Source organism: Metopolophium dirhodum, chromosome 3 (genome assembly GCF_019925205.1).
Source record: "Metopolophium dirhodum isolate CAU chromosome 3, ASM1992520v1, whole genome shotgun sequence".
NCBI lineage: Eukaryota > Metazoa > Arthropoda > Insecta > Hemiptera > Aphididae > Metopolophium > Metopolophium dirhodum.
In genome coordinates, this window is record NC_083562.1 from 32,331,454 (window position 1) to 32,348,453 (window position 17,000).

At 27.2% G+C, this 17,000-nt stretch overlaps 2 protein-coding genes across 2 annotated transcripts; one reads left to right on the forward strand and one right to left on the reverse strand.

The window, feature by feature from the left end:
• Nucleotides 1–238: 238 nt before the first annotated feature.
• LOC132940862 (mRNA-capping enzyme-like) lies at nucleotides 239–7,360 on the reverse strand. The gene is made up of 14 exons (XM_061008657.1): nucleotides 7,051–7,360; nucleotides 6,728–6,939; nucleotides 5,844–6,036; nucleotides 5,667–5,778; nucleotides 5,301–5,404; nucleotides 5,108–5,210; nucleotides 4,092–4,232; nucleotides 3,402–3,503; nucleotides 3,163–3,298; nucleotides 2,961–3,086; nucleotides 2,601–2,783; nucleotides 2,424–2,524; nucleotides 2,164–2,354; nucleotides 239–2,097 (listed from the first exon to the last, which is right to left on the reverse strand). The coding sequence occupies exons 1-14, from the start codon at nucleotides 7,055–7,057 to the stop codon at nucleotides 2,021–2,023; spliced, it is 1,788 nt and encodes a 595-aa protein (XP_060864640.1). The 5' UTR covers nucleotides 7,058–7,360; the 3' UTR covers nucleotides 239–2,020.
• A 145-nt stretch (nucleotides 7,361–7,505) lies between these two features.
• Nucleotides 7,506–14,139, forward strand: LOC132940863 (splicing factor U2af 38 kDa subunit). Its single transcript, XM_061008658.1, has 7 exons — nucleotides 7,506–7,724; nucleotides 7,897–7,984; nucleotides 8,905–8,971; nucleotides 12,433–12,515; nucleotides 12,784–12,855; nucleotides 13,087–13,220; nucleotides 13,425–14,139. Exons 1-7 carry the CDS (start codon nucleotides 7,681–7,683, stop codon nucleotides 13,699–13,701), a joined length of 765 nt encoding a protein of 254 aa, XP_060864641.1. The 5' UTR covers nucleotides 7,506–7,680; the 3' UTR covers nucleotides 13,702–14,139.
• Nucleotides 14,140–17,000: the final 2,861 nt, after the last annotated feature.

Sequence of the window (17,000 nt, forward strand, 5' to 3'; positions counted from 1 at the left end):
AAAAGATAGATAAAAATAAAAAGTAAATAAATAAATAAATAGACAATATTTATTTATTTTATTTTGATTGACCCCACCCTTGCCTATGATAATTTTTTCATTCAATTATATACATTATAATGTACAAAGGAAAAACAAATTGCTCATTGTTATTAATTACATATATATAGATATATTTAGGTATTAATTAATAATTATTATTAATAAATACGGGCTTTTTAATAAAAAAACTTATTGTATTTACTTTTTTTTTTATATAATCTAGGTATTTTAAAAACATGATACAATAATATAATATTATAATAATAACTTATAATTGTACAAGCTATATTCCAACTGACAATTTCGTTAATTTTATTATTAATTAATCATTAAGGTATACTATTCAAACTAAAATATTTGCTCTAAAAAAATGTAAAATTAAGAAAAACTAAAAATCATAATATATGCAAAAAATATTAATTTATTTTGTGTAGTGTCTTGAAACTTTCTAACTTATTCAGAAATACATCTAGTAGCCCAGAAAAAATATACTGATACAACAACTTTCAAACCTAACAAATACTTTCTATTCAGTGATAAATGTATGGGAATTATGGAATATTCACAATCCACACAGTAATAATTAGAGAGCGGTGACCCTATAGAGTATACTGAGTAAGGGCGGTGCCATACTATGCATTTTTTCCGCAACGGTTTATTCACCTCCCACATTGCCAGATTGTATCATACTGCATGGTTGACGTGTGCGGTGGAACAGTAAAAATATATATATATCGGAGCGGTAAAATTTCTTAGTATGACACCGCCCAAATAATATTCTAGAGGGAAATATTTATCAGAAATGTAATAGTTACCATTATTATTATTACTCTGTAGAATAAACTCAATTATAAAACCATAGTCATAGGTGCAACTATAGCTTATATTTTTTTTGGTAGGGACTAGGGGCTAAAAGTACCAACTACAAAATTTTGAGATTTTTCATCTAGGAGAGTTAAGAGGATGCTATACCCGCATGTGTTGTCTCTGTCTTACAAATGTACAACATAGCAAACAACTGTTTTGCACGGGATAGAACCACTTCCTCGGTATTTGTAGTAGAATTACCAAAATTCCACAACGCATAGGTAATAAACTTTATCTGTGTCTTAGCATTTTAATTTTTTGATAGCATTTGCCAATTATTTTTTATAATTGAATGAAAAAAACAAAAAAAATCCTAATTTTCTCAAACTAATAACTTTAATTTTATTTATGTTATCCAAATAATAAAAACACTACAACATAGATAAAGTTGTTCCCTTTGCGTTGTGGAAGTTTGGTAATTCTACTAAAAAAACCAAGGGAGTGGTTCTATCCCGCGCATAACAGTTTTTTGCAATATTGTACATTTTTAGGATGGAGGCAACACATGAGGGTACAGCATCCTCTTAAGCCTCCCACCATAGTTGCGCCTATGCATATGGATATGGTAGGTACTGACTACTGATATTTTAATACTTTCTAAATATTTAATAATCATAAAATTGAGATTACAACTTCAACTAAAGTTGGTAATAAATTATGTTATAATGGTTATTTGTGTTTAAGCTTAAATTTTGCATTAAAAAATATTAAATTATTACAATTTAAAGTACAACTATTCTATAATTATATATCACTCACTCCGACTTTTTACCAGTGTGTATTTACTTGTTAATTTTTTCTATGGTATTTTATAACACCTATTATATTGAATAACTATGACGAATAAAAACAAAGATTTACCTAAATTTAATAAGTATAAAAAATGATAACTAATCGCATAATGCACAATTTATTATACATTTGATATATATTCATTATAAGGACATAAGTTTTTATTTAATTTATATCAGATTTTATAATATTTATCAATATAAACTTAATTAAAATCTTAAAATAACTTTTTAATTATTTTATATACAGAATAAAATGTATTATAAAGTTGTTATGAAACATATTAAGCAATTACATTTGTTATTGTGTACACATAACATCATCTACGTGGAGCTTGTTGTATATACTTTAAGAGAATTTCTTTAGTAACAGGTGTTTCGATGCTGTGGCAAATGGCTATAAACAAAATTAGTTAATAATTTTGTGAAACAAATTAATTAATATATGTTAAAATTTACATACCTATTGCAGTTTTGTGAGCATTTGGAAACGATTTGTCAGTTCGCTCTCGCATAAACTTCCAATTTCCATTTTCAAATTTGCATTCGATTATTTTTCCATCCATATTTTTAAGTTCTTTATTATATTTCATTCTGGCAAAGGGATCAGATTTACCACCTACATACAAATATCCAACTTTTGATTCCAACATTCTAAAACGTACATTATCTGTTAGTATATTTTCAATTAATTTTTTTATAGGTTACACAATATATTAATACCCAGTTCCACCTTCTGTAACAATTTTAAGTTTAAAATCAACAGAATTCAGTTCCAATGGTTTCCATTTCAAAACTTCAGGACACGCACCAGCTACATAAGGCTATGTAAAATTAAATATAAGTTATTGGTAATCTATATATTGGTACCAAATTGTATAGTGATAAATATAACAGTACGTCAGTTGATGGTTGGAATATGAGACCATCAGGTTCATGAGATAAATTTTTACTAAAATTTCCCAGCAATTTATCAGAAGCATTAATGTCATAAAATTGTTTCAAACGAATACTAAATGGTTCTTGAGTTTTGTCTAAACGACCACACACAATGGCCTGATGTCTGGGCTTAATTATATCAACCTAAAAAAAATGGTAAAAAAAAAATATATATCTTCATAAAACATTTGCTTAACTTAAAAATTATAACTGTTTGTAGTTAGGTTAATTATTCATATTTCTTTGATTCTCATTGCATTTTGAGTTGCTGCAAAAAATCAACTAATATCTTGTGATACATATTGTATACTTTGTACTCACTTCTATTAGCATACATCTGTTTGGATAAAATGGTTGTTTACCAACATCAAAACCTTCAAATGCAACTACATCATATACTAAATAGCGAGGTATATTTTGTCCATCGACTTTATCAATAATCATTTCCTAAAACATTAAGATTTTAGGGATATAGTATATTAGACAATATATTAAATTAATATTCTGATTAAAGTCTATTTACACCATCTAGTAAAGTGTCTTTCAAATGATGATCTAGATTTTTTCTGTGTAAAAATGTTAATCCCTCAACTTCAAATACACTGTTGTCTCTATCAATAAAATATATCTCATTTTCACCTTGGATAAACATTAAGTACCTATAAAATATAACATTTTCAACGATTATAACACAAGTTATCTTAATTTTATTAAATAAGGAATAAAAAAAAAAAATCAAATATTTTTAAGATATTATATTACCTAGTACCGTCAGCTTTCCACGTAACACGGTAAGGTTTTGTATGTAATAATTTAATATTTTGAATATCCATAGACACTGGCTGAGATCCAGGAAATCCAGATCTATACAATTTGTAAAAAAAAAAATTGAATACAACATAACAAAAGCATATTACAAATTAATATATATAATAGTTAAGAATTGGAAATACCTATACATCAAATAATTTTATTCGTTGTTATAAAATAAATTGTCTGACATATGATTATGCAAGAATTAAGATTTATATAGAACATTGTTCTCAATTTTTCAAAACTTTTTACTTAACGACTGATTGTAATACAATATTAATACAAGAATTCAGTTATTTTAATTTTTAATTATGTTTTCCATAAGTTTTAATTGACTTATTAATAATTACTATACTTGGATTAATCAGTATAACATGTTTATATATATACTCTGTTCAGCGATAGACCACACCGCGCAATGCCGAAAACTGGTTCCTCCTACACAACACTGTCATTGGGGAACCGGTTTTGATAGAATGGTGACACAAGAGGGATGCACAGAATTGCCGCGTTCTCTCGCTGAACCGAGTGTAGTCAAATAGGTATAATAGAAAAAGCTTTTTTATTTATATTAAAATTATTACTAAGTAATTCTGTCTTTTATTAATATTTAATATTATCCTTTACATGCATTCTTACCTTTTCCATTTACATAAGTCTTGAGTTCTTCTTTGAATGTTGCTTAACCTGGGTTGATCGAAAATAGCGGTAACACCAGATACACCTTCCATAAATACTGGGTTACGATTATTCATTTCATTTCTTGATCGTTTACTAGAACTATATAAAAAAAAATTAATACATTTGTTTTACAGATTATCCAAGCATGCTCACCACCATTATAGTGACAATTAATTATGTTGAGTTATTATAACTACTTTAAAATCTAAATTTAAAAGTGGAACAATACAATATTTTTATAACTTAAGACAAAAAAAGAATAACTTATATAAGTCTGATAAATATTAAAAAATAGGTTTATTAAAAATATACATCATATTAATGGTAAATACTATTGGTTTAATACCAACACAGTTCAACTATGGAATTTAATAACTTTTTTCACTTGTGTTATTACAACTGATGTCTGAGGTGTGCACTGAGTTAGCATTACTTCTACCAGAAACTGATTATCAACTATTTGTCACCCCGCGGATTATTTAGGTATTTTTCATTCTACTGCGTTTTCAAGCAAATCACATTTTATTTAACATTTTTTTTTTGGAGTAAACATATTCAACGGATTATATAAATGAATGTAATTATTACAAATTTATTGATAGTAAATTTTTTTTTTTGATTTTATTTTATTCAAATAACATAAACAAAATATAGAATTCATATCTTTGTTATAGCATGTTTAATAACTCACAAATAACTCATTCAAATTTGAATATTGAATGTATATGCATTCAAATTTGTTTTAGAAACAAAAAAGTCAGTATTATTAGGACATTCTTTAAATGGCATAAAAAGTTATTAGAAGTATTACAAGTATTTGAAAATATGGTCTTTAAGTATACATACAAATTCCAAAAATCAGAATTCGAATGAATGCATATAGTTAAAGGATAAACTGGGGAATGCTAGGTGAATCACACTGTATAATTATTAATTTTAAGTTATGTTAAGTGAATATTCAAATAAATAATTACGGTTCATGTTCTCTTCTATCTTTAGAGTCTTGATCTCTGAAGTCACGTTTATTTCGTGAAGAGGATTCAAACTTACTTGAATTATGATTATCTTCTTCTGATTCTGAAATAATAAGTATTTCCATTATTTATTTACAAATTTAACAAATATATCTAATACAAATTAAATATTCTATATATTAGCAATATGCACCTAAACACCAATCTGGAAGTTCTGGAGCTAGTGTAGGTTCTTCATCATCTGAATATCGTTGAAATAGTTCAACAATATAATCTTGTTTGTAAATTCCAGTAGGTCTAAAATATATACAATTTAAAATTGTTGTAAAAACAACATTTATGAATGTTTAATTATATTTAGGTATCATTTTATTTGGGAAAATAGGAAAAATTTATTTCACCTATAACTTTTATCTAACTTATAAACCTAATTTTATTATCTTTATGGTTATAACATGTATGGTAAAAATTGGTAATGTTTAATGACTAAGAATTTCACTTTATATGGCATAAATTGATTCAACTATTTTGAAAAGAAGTAGTATAAATAATGTTTTACCTAGCTGCCGCAAATTGAGCTATGGCACTAGTTACACTAATATCGAATGTTTCTATTAAATAAGTAGCTATCATAAATCCTGTTCGGTTAAAACCATGAGTGCAATGAACACCTAGATAAAATAAAATGATTAATTACAGGTAAAAATAAAACAAATATATTAATATTACAACCAACCAATGGACAGCAAAGGATTTTTTGCAATAAATTTTGAACAAATATCTACAAATAATTGTGCTTGTTCCCGGGTAGGAGGTTGTTCATGACCAGCGCATGGGATTTTTACGTAAGTACAATCCGAATCTTCGACTTCAGATTTGTTATAGAAACGACTAGTTTTTGTCAGATCAATCCATAAACCTATACTTACCTAAAATGATTTTAAATACTTAATATAACATTAATTTGTTTAATGCACTTAAATATATATAAAATAAGCAATTATGGTGGGTAATACTTGGTAACTTAGAGAATTTTAATCAATTTAAAATTTAAAATTTTAGATTCTGAGCAGAATGTAATAACCATTGGTTTAACTGGTATTCATTTTACCAGATATCACTTAATGGAACAGTAAATATATTCCAATTTTTTCATGACTAATGTAATGAATATTTTGAAATTAAACATAAATGGTTCTCTTTTTCAATACCTTAAGGAACAGTTTGAAAATAAAGGATACTTGTCAACATGATCAGAGCAGTTTTCTGAATGTTATGATTTATTATTGCATCTTAATTAAAAATAATAATATAACACTGAATATATATTATATTATTTCAAAAGAAATTAAACAGCTTGAGTTAATATTTAAGTAAACCCCATTATAGAATTAATATATTATATCATGTAGTTTATGATAAATACAAGCTACTGAGATAATTCTTATAACTATTATTGCCACTTTATAATTTAAGTCCCGGTTAGAGTTCTTTAATAACTTTCTTATAAAGATTGAAGAAAACCACAACTAGAAAAAATATTTAAACATTCACAATTTGTATTTTCATTAGAAAAATATCACTGTTAACTTTATATAATGTATTATGCAATATCTTCACCTTCATATTAGACATTGATGAGAACAACATTTCTGTATTGAACCTATTCTCGATAGGTATTTGATCGTCATATTTACTATCAAGTGGTGTTTTGAATGCCACAAATTTTTCAGCTATAGTTGTATAAGATTTACGAGGGCATTTAATCCAACGTTCAGGAATAGGGGGACTGTGTGACGAATATGACGAGCTAGATCCATAACGCTTTGATCCTGCAAATTGTTTGTTTACAATAAATTTTGGTTTACAAACAATAATGTTTTGGTATAAGATATTCGAAGCTATTCTACTAATGTCATATTTTCATATGCAATTTGGTTTACCCGACATGGTTATTAATTTTTTTTCAGTTCTAAGTGGTCAGTTTAAAACGAACTTAATGTGTTCCATCAATGTGATTCATAGTATGTGATTTAATTTAATTTGATAAACAAATAGCACACGAGTCATATTGTGGACATTGAGCATAATAACAATATAAATGCATTATGTTAATAATTCGTAATAATATTAAGCACAAAATTATTTTCACATTTCACGGTCAAAACACGTCGAAAAAAAAATCATCATAATGTAAATAGTTGTTGTTTTCGTTGACTCGTTAGTCGTTACCAGTCCAGCTATATCAAAGTACCAACGATGATAAATTGATAACTTCTGTTGAGAACGTTTGTTTACTTCTTCGAAGATCCAAACAGTTTTTTTTTTTTACTGTTCCATGACGCGTTGACGATCGGACAGCTTTTTTCTTTCACGGACGGTAATGTTTTCGGCTCTAACTTCCGTACCAACAAACCAACTAACATCTACGAATCGAAAAATCTCAATAAATTTCTTGCGATTCGGCATCGGTTATCCGGCACCGGGCATGTGTTCTGAACTATTTTACGCGATTATTAATGATTCATGATTTTTCTTTAACATTTTCCTAGTTTGGATATCGAACCGTCGACATGGCCGAGTACCTGGCATCTATATTTGGTACCGAGAAGGATAAGTAAGCATTAAGAAACACAATACCAACCGGCTCGTTCAGTTGTAGTTACATTTATTTCGATACGATTTAGAATCCATTTTAAAAACTGGAATGAATTGTTGTTGAATGCGGTTATTGTAAAATTAAATCACGCATTGTGCACGGTTATAATCGTCACCTTTTTTCCTCCTAGGGTCAACTGTTCATTTTATTTTAAAATCGGCGCCTGCCGTCATGGTGATCGCTGTTCAAGAATACATAATAAGCCTACTTTCAGTCAGGTAAGTTTTCATTGAAATATTCTTTATACTCTAATAAGATTTAACTAATTAACTGTTTCATGATTAAAATTTGATAGACTGGAGTATTGTTGTTGTTAAGTACTAGCAACTGATTAAAATATTTAATATTAATGTATCTGTATAGGTATTTACAGGACGCTAATTAGGTACATAAATGATGTGGATTTTATTTAAAAAAAAATTATTTAAACATATTTTTGTTGTCATCATATTCTAAAATCCGAATCACTATGGGTAAATTAGAGTTCCTTTTAACACAAAAAATATTGACTATAATTTAAATTATTAGTATTACATACCTACCTACTATATTACTATTTTAAATAAACAAGGATAATGTGTATTGTACGGGCACCTAACAGGTGGCCTTTAAAATATGGGAATTGAATTCCTTGAGGATAACCTCTGAGCATTGTAATTTTGAATTTTACCAATTAGTTTTACAAGTAATCAAAGTTAAGTATTATGGAATATCAAACATTTTACTGTAAATTAATATTTAATATAATTTTATTACAATATTCACCTAACCACCTTAGTTTTCTTTATTCAAAAAAATACATTTAATTAATCCTTTATGATAGGCGCCATATTAGTTAAGCAATATTGTAGTAGATCAGATCTATAGTTTTTTAAGCTCGATGCTAACATAAATATTAATTTCAAAGTATCTGAAGACTCATTGGTTAATTCAAGCAATACGGCTTTAAGTGATCTCTGCAAATCTACCAATGTTTTTTAAAAAAAATATTTGTTATAGGTAGTTTAATATTGTTATTTGGTCACAAGTATCTTTACTTTTATTTTTGTTAGAATTATTATGATAATATGTTATAACTTATGAGTTCATTCTTAGTACCTAGTTTTAAATTTAAACTTTGTAAATTTTATTTTTTTAGACTGTACTATTGCAAAATCTTTATGTAAACCCACAAAATTCTGCAAAGTCTGCCGATGGATCACACTGTAAGTAATAATAGTCAAATAAAACGCTATAGTTTCCTTGCATGAATACAAATATACAAAAATAAAAATGCGTTACTGTTTTTGATGTTAATTAAATTAATATAGTATTTTCTTTAAACGATAGGATTTTAAAACAATATGTTTTTACAAATTCATATTGATTAACTTGGTAATATAATTTAATTATAATATTATATATCTTTGAATAATATAATATATTCAATATTGTATTGATTGGTTGTGTTTCAAAATTATTATGGGTTTAAAAACATTTTTATTCGGTTAGAACTATTAATAAATTTGTTTAAATTAAATATATTTTCCTAAACAAATTATAAAAATACGTACGTAGTAATTATATGATTGAAATTTATTAATTTACAAAATCAATGGGTGGTAAAGGTTTTTATTATTATTTTAATTTCAAATTCAAAATAATAAATAATAATTTTTCAATTAATATTAATTACTTTATCCAGAAATACTAAGTAATTATTAGGTTTAATTTTTTACTTTTATGTTTACAGTCGTTGTCAAATATCTTGAAAGAGTACTCTTTGTAGCTTGAAGACTCTGCTCTAGCTTGAAGACTACAACTCGTCAGTGTTTTTAAAATTTAAATTAATTTTTTTAATAGCCATTTTCATTCATTATTTATTTCAAATAAGAATAGAAAAAAATAATGAATTTTACTAAATCAATTCAGGTTGTCTGTTATAGGAGTGAATATGGATGTTTGCATCAATATGGGATTTTGACCAGTATAAACAAAATATGTTGTTTTACTACTCCTTCAAGATATTTGATAGATATTATCTTTATTTTTTAAATACCTATGGAGTTATGATATGGTAAATTATTTGTTTCAATTTAGAATCTGCCCAATATTTGATCACCCATAACATACCTTAATATAAAAAATATTTTTATTTTAAAAATTTAAAAATTTATAGCTATTAATGCTTTTAAGCATTACTCTACTATTTAATTTTGAGGATGTTGTACCAAATTGTATATCGTATGAATTGTAATTTTTGCGTTGGTCATCACTAACTAAGACAGTAAAAATGCTTAGATTTTCATGAATATATTTTGTAACCAGAAAATATATCTATTTGGTACTCAGGGTCTAAAGTAAAATATATTCAGTAATTTTATCAATAATTAAAAGAAAAAAAAAAGTGAAAAATAGGAATTTTTACATAAAACTAGTTTTTGACAAAATCTATTTTTTTATTTTGTTGTAATTCAAAAATGAATAACCTAAGATACTTCAAATTTTCACCAATTATTTATATTAGCATTTTCTATACATAATTGGATTCAGTAGTATACCTAGGTTTTTGTCTTAGGGGAGGAGGGGATATAATTATCCAGTGCCTCGTCTTTAAAGTCAGATGCCTTGAGTTAGGACTACAAAATCTTTTGTATATTTTATATAGTCTATGGGTATGACAAGGGGATTAATCCTCCTCCCTCTGTTAATACGCCACTGATCGGATTACTTTTAAGCTATTGCCTATTTATAGCTTATATTGTATTACCATGGGTTGAATATATTTTAATCTATGGTGTTACTATTTACTAATAGTAAAATAAATGATAATAACTTTTTGCAATATAAATGTATGATTAATTAATATAGTATTACTATAAGTTTACAACTTAGAATTCATTTTCACATGCAATGATTTATTATTAAATGCAAATTTAAGACATTCATTATAGTTACTATCCATTTATGAGGAACATTTCACTCCCACTGTACAGTAAAGCGGTTACTTACTTGCCCACTTTCTAATTTTAACACCTAAGTTTTAAACATTTAATACATGAGTCTCCATAAGTTATGTATTATATTTAAATTCATATATAGAAGAATTATTCAAAGAAAAATATTTATAATAGATATAAGAAAACTGTTTACAATTAAAAAAATAACATGTTAATAATCATATGTTTTTTGGCTGATTGATAAACATTTTTTCATACAAGGTTTAATTTGTGTAAAATACTGTAATCACTAGTCAGAAATACATATTCAATAGCAAAATTAAATTAAATTTAATGAAAATATATGAAACACGAACAAATTAAATTCTGTACTGTGATGATTGATCGGTATATCCGTTAGATTATTTGTGATAAACATCTATGGTAGGTAGTAGGTACCTAATAATAATGGTATGGTTTTTCCGTTGAATAAAATTATTAGATTAATAAATATCAATAAATAATTAATAAACTCATATGATGGAGATTACAAGTCTGAGTAGAGGGGCTATAAAGTTTTCACTCACTGGCCGGGCTATAACAAACCAGTACCATACATTTTTATAACATATTTTTTTGTCTGTTAAGTCCTCTTAAAATATGATTATGATTGCTTGCTTACTGGTTCAGGTTTCGTCTGTTTATTTAACATACCAGCAATTGTTTTCAATTCTTGAGCGGTTTGTGATAATTTTATATTTTTAGCCGCACTTCCATTTATTTATTTTTAAGTCATATTGCCCAAATTAAAAGATTAATGCGTCACGAAAAAAATTAATTTTATTTTAGGTAGAATAAGGTACTGAACTAAATTAACACAATACACAGAATAGTTGAATAGTTTACCATACACGACTGTCGCAAGTCAACTGAAATCTGGGATCATTGATAATCAATAAGAGTGCCAATCGGTTATTGTTTTTAGAATTTGTATTCATTTTAGATTTTAGAAATTAAACTATACGGGATTATAATTCTCATTATTATTATTGTTGTGCCTACAACAATATTATTTTCCTTTTCCTTCACAAAACACATTCTCACATACAAATATACATAAATAGTATTAAATACCTACCTACATGGCTACATACAATGTGTACGTCCCCACATATTTCAATTATTAGTAAAAATGTATGTATGTGACAATAATTTCTTGATACACAGTATAATATTTTCTGAAAATATTATAAAATAGGCATGTTTTTGCGGTAATAAAATATAATAATGGAACAATTGGGAACCGGCCTATCGGGCCGCTTTTAAAATCAGACAGGGGCAAATGCCCACCTTGCCCCCCTCCCACCCCCAAATGACAGCACTGCTTGTAAATACTTATTAGTTTATTTATACATTTATATAAAAAATATAATCATTCTCTGAGATATTATATACCTACCTAATTATTAAATATTTTTAATACCATACGTTGATTTATATAAATGTCGTAATATAAGTAATTTAGTATGTTTATTAAGCAAATGTTTGTGGTTACTTAAAAGCTATTATTTGTTATCAGCCAAATATTTTATTTAATATTAAAACCTATAAATTATATTTAAAACATTTTGAAGTATACAAGATTGTATATAATTTTTTAATTAAAAATACATATTATTTTTTATATATGCATTAATGTATGACATAATATATTTTATGACTAGTATTCATTATATTTTGTATTTTAGTGGTTTCAAATGTAACTGATGAAGAAATGCAAGAACATTATGATAATTTCTTTGAAGATGTTTTCGTAGAATGTGAAGACAAGGTAAAAAATCTCAGTTTTAAATTGTATTGTTTAAACTTTTAGAGTTAAACTCAAATTAAGGATAAATATTAAATAGATTCAAGTTAAGTTTGCCCAAATTAATAAGCTTGTTAATGTTTGTTGTTCATACATGTTTCTAGTTTTTCTTAAATTAATTGTCTACTCCCAGACAATAACTTTAAATTATTATACCCATTTGTATTAATTTAATATGTATTATTGTATTTATTTGTATTAATCATATTAAATTGAATTATTTGTTTATTAGTATGGTGAAATTGAAGAAATGAATGTTTGTGACAACTTAGGAGATCATCTTGTTGGCAATGTTTATATCAAGGTAAAATATATTTATGTTTTTAAGAATCATTATTCATTATTTATATTAAGCTCATTTATTTGTTTATCAATTGTTTTTTTGAGCCTGATCAATTTTTGATGGAAGTCTAATTTTTTTTCTTATCAAAAATATTAAATTAAAACATTCTTAATGTTAAGGGTTATGGGTTTAAGTTAATGGCTTATTATTATTATTCAATATATTTTATATTTATTTTTTGATAAATACTAGTTTCGTCGAGAAGAACATGCAGAAGCAGCTGTTAACGATTTAAATAACCGATGGTTTGGTGGACGTCCAGTTTATGCTGAATTGAGCCCTGTAACAGATTTCCGAGAGGCCTGTTGCCGTCAGTATGAAATGGGGTGAGGATAAAAACAAAAAATAAAACAGTAGAATGAACTTATAATGACGTTCAAATAGAACTGATAAACAATGCATCTATTTTAAATTGAATAAAATTGAAATAGAAGTTAAGCCGAGAATTTCAACTTAATCAATTGTCATTTTGTATATTTAATGTGTTTGTAATATCTGTTAATAAAATATAGGTAATTTTTGTTTTCTAGAGAGTGTACTCGTAGTGGGTTTTGCAATTTCATGCACTTGAAGCCAATATCACGAGAATTACGTAAATATCTTTATAGTCGTCGATCACGCAGACATCGTTCACGTAGTCGTTCACGTGATCATGTTGGAACACGTAGAACCAGATCACCTTCTCCTAGACATGGCCATCATCGTGGTGGGGGTGGTGGTGGCGGCGGCGGCGGTGGTGGCGGTGGCGGCGGTGGAGGAGGCGGTGGTGGAGGAGGAGGAGGACGTAGAGATCGTAATAGATATTAATTATAATTATGTTTTTATTGTAGCGAATAATTTTTTTCTCGACGTTAAATGGTTTACCATTTAACAACTTTATATTTTCATGTAATTTGTGTTTTAATTTTATAGATAAGTTAAACTATAAAAAAATAAGAACTTAATAACCAAAATAGTTTGTTTATTTCAACCTATTAATTATAATATCGATTAATAGCGCGTTTATTTATCTTCCAGTTTTTATGTGTTACACAAATATACATTTAACATTAATTATTCTGATTAGTCACAAACGTCTAGTTGTTAATTATTTTTTTTTCAGAAAAATAATTTAATGAAATGCCATTTGAATTGTAAACTGTTAATACTGACAATAAGGAAAAAACTATATTATAACTACATTTTTTAATTGTATTTATATACATGCTAAGTTATTATATAATATCTGCGTTTTAATAAAAATGCACTTTAAAATCTTATAATTATGTAAGAAATCAATGCTTTAAACATTAATGTTTTTATTTTATCCTATTTCTCAGTAAAACATATTGTGATGATTATGCAAGTACAATTTATTCAGCAGTTTTAAATATGACACTCCCTAATAGTGGTAATTTCTGTGTTGAAAGTTGAACCAAGCATATTGATAGGGGAAAAGATTGGCACCACTAAGGGTCACTGTAATGCATGTGTTATATTTGAATTCAATGATAATATAATATCATTGTACGTGAAAAATGATTCTGAGCAGAGATGGTCTGTCAGTTTATATCAATCATATTTCTTGATAATATGTTTTTTGATATTGCTATTAAAGTAACTTATTTTACCATTACTTACTAGTATCATGGTACGTTGTTTTAATTTTTGCTGAAAACATTGCATTTATTATATTAATTAATATTTAATTATTATTATAGTATACTGTATATTTCTATCATTATTGTATTGTTTTTAACTTTTGAGTTAATACCACCTTACTATGGAACAGTGTGAATAGGTTCATGGTATAAATAGGTAATAACTTAAAATTAATCTAAATATTTTGAAAATGTCATTGCATATAGTAAAAACTAAAATGTATGATAGGTATTCATACAAGTTTTAAGCTTGTGGTATATTTTTAAAACTGTTGACAGTGAACATTTATTTATCGAAATTTATAGAAAAAAGCAAAATTCTAAAATGTCTCAAAAGTCAAAATATTTTGAAAATTTTACCATGTATAGAAAACGATAATATAAATATTTGGTAAAAATGTTCGTAATGAATGTATTTTACAAAGATGAGTGTTTTTTTTTTATCGTGTATACACGATAACTGATGATCAGTCGAAATAATGCTTCGATTTTCAACTTTAGTATCTTGTTTGATGGAAAAGTGAATCTAGTTGGTGCTTTGGGGATGTTAAAATTCCCAGTAGTTTTCAAAAGCGCCGGGAAAGAGCCATTTCTTGTGTAGCAATTTTCTTATTTTGCTGTAATTCAAAAACGAATAATTGTAGATACTTGAAATCTATACCATAATATTATTAGTATAATGTTTATTTTATCAATTCCTATACTTGATACAATTTTCAAAATAGTTAGACTATTTTTTTAATTTTTTCTATACTTGTCAATAAAATTGTATTTGTATATTAATATTATAAATTAATTTATTCACATTAATATCATCAAATATACTTAGTAATATCATATAGTCTGTCTGTCTGACCGTCTTTGCTCAGAATCGTTTTTCTTATACTATGATATTAGGTAGATCATTGAATTCAAATTTAACACCATCCATTACAGTGGCCCACTTGTAACTTACTGTACAGCAGAGTGACACCCACTTGCTCGCTTTTTTATATCTTAGATGTGAAAAGATAAATGTATGCATTTCTAACTTTAAAATGTTCACGATTTTCACAAATTTTGTTATAAATTATAATGCTAACTTTAAACGCTTATAAAAAAATATCGTGGATTTACGCTCAACTTTTTTCTTCAAAGTTAAATGATTTTAAAACACTTTAATTTTAATAAAACAGTTTTAATTAAATATCTCGCAAAAAGTAGCAACTGTCAACGTAGTGAAGTGAAGGCTTAGTAACTGTTACTAGCTCTGAACATAATGTGCTGTGTGAGACAGGCGTAGCTGCTGGGAACAGACTGGCTGTAGTATCAAATTTGAGTCCTACTTATATCGTTGACCTTTCGTACTTGTTGTTCGATTTCAAATTATTGTTTGAAAAGATACATAGGTACAAAATGTGTTATTGTTAACGCACATTTTGTTCAATATATATATATATATATATGATTAACTTAAGTGTTATGCATATTTTTTGACTAAAGTAAAGTATCTACATGGTACAGTTATTTTATTAGGTTCTAAGAGCAACATAATTATAATCTAATATAATATAAAAAATCTCTTGTCACAAAATGGAAAATGTATGTCGCCAAACTCCTCCGAAACGGCTTGACCGGTTTTCATGAAATTTCGTGTGCATATTCAGTAGGTCTGGGAGAGTGATGTAAACTGTTTTTCATACCCCCAGGTCCAACCCGGGGAGGTGCTCAAACGGGGATTTTGAGATTTACGGTGGAAATATTTGTTTATAATTGTTTGCTAGGGTTTTAAAGCTATAATACAAATAATTATTGCCATTGGTTAATCCTTAGTTAATTGTTATTTTTTATTTGTATTTTGGTTAATCAAATCGGATTGTCGCTTATTGCCTACCAATATGTCGCGCTTATAGCCGCTCATCGGCGGCGTCCGCAATCAAACCGCGGGTGGATTGTCTATACTTGATATACCGTTGCAAATTGTCCGCGAAAATGCAAATTGAAAATCTTGCCGACCAGAGTGGCTGAATTGAACTTGCTGTTGCGAGTTACATGCAAAAGGATTTAAACAATCGCTATTGTTTAAAGAGCTGTCATTTTTTAAGGGCAACGAAGTGCTCGGGATCAGCTACTATTATTATAATAATATTAAATAGTGTAGCTTCGTGGCGTAATAATGTGAATATCATTACGCATTTTACATACCGGCGTCCAGTGGTGGCGTGAATAGCTATTTTATGAGGCAGCCGCCTGGTTCAAAAGTGGGGGGGGGGGGGTGGGTACCACGATGACTCCGGTCTCAAACACCTAGATGGCTAGGCTATTTTTTAATTAATACGCGCATAGTCATAATATTATACGACCTGCGTTTTCAATGTGTGTAAAGATAAGTGTAAAATGTAGGAAAAATTTGATGTGTGGGTAGGTACTTATTTAAGGTGGTTGCTTCGTAGGGGAAAAAAGTTCACGCAGCTACTGCTGGCGTCC

Coding starts and splice junctions, on each gene's coding strand:
- LOC132940863 (XM_061008658.1), top strand. CDS start 7,681: ATGGCCGAGTACCTGGCATCTATATTTGGTACCGAGAAGGATAA. Junction 8,972..12,432: donor GTCTGCCGATGGATCACACT/GTAAGTAATAAT, acceptor TTTGTATTTTAG/TGGTTTCAAATGTAACTGAT. Junction 12,516..12,783: donor TCGTAGAATGTGAAGACAAG/GTAAAAAATCTC, acceptor TTTGTTTATTAG/TATGGTGAAATTGAAGAAAT.
- LOC132940862 (XM_061008657.1), bottom strand. Junction 5,405..5,666: donor GCTCAATTTGCGGCAGCTAG/GTAAAACATTAT, acceptor TATATATTTTAG/ACCTACTGGAATTTACAAAC. Junction 3,299..3,401: donor TGGAAAGCTGACGGTACTAG/GTAATATAATAT, acceptor TATATTTTATAG/GTACTTAATGTTTATCCAAG.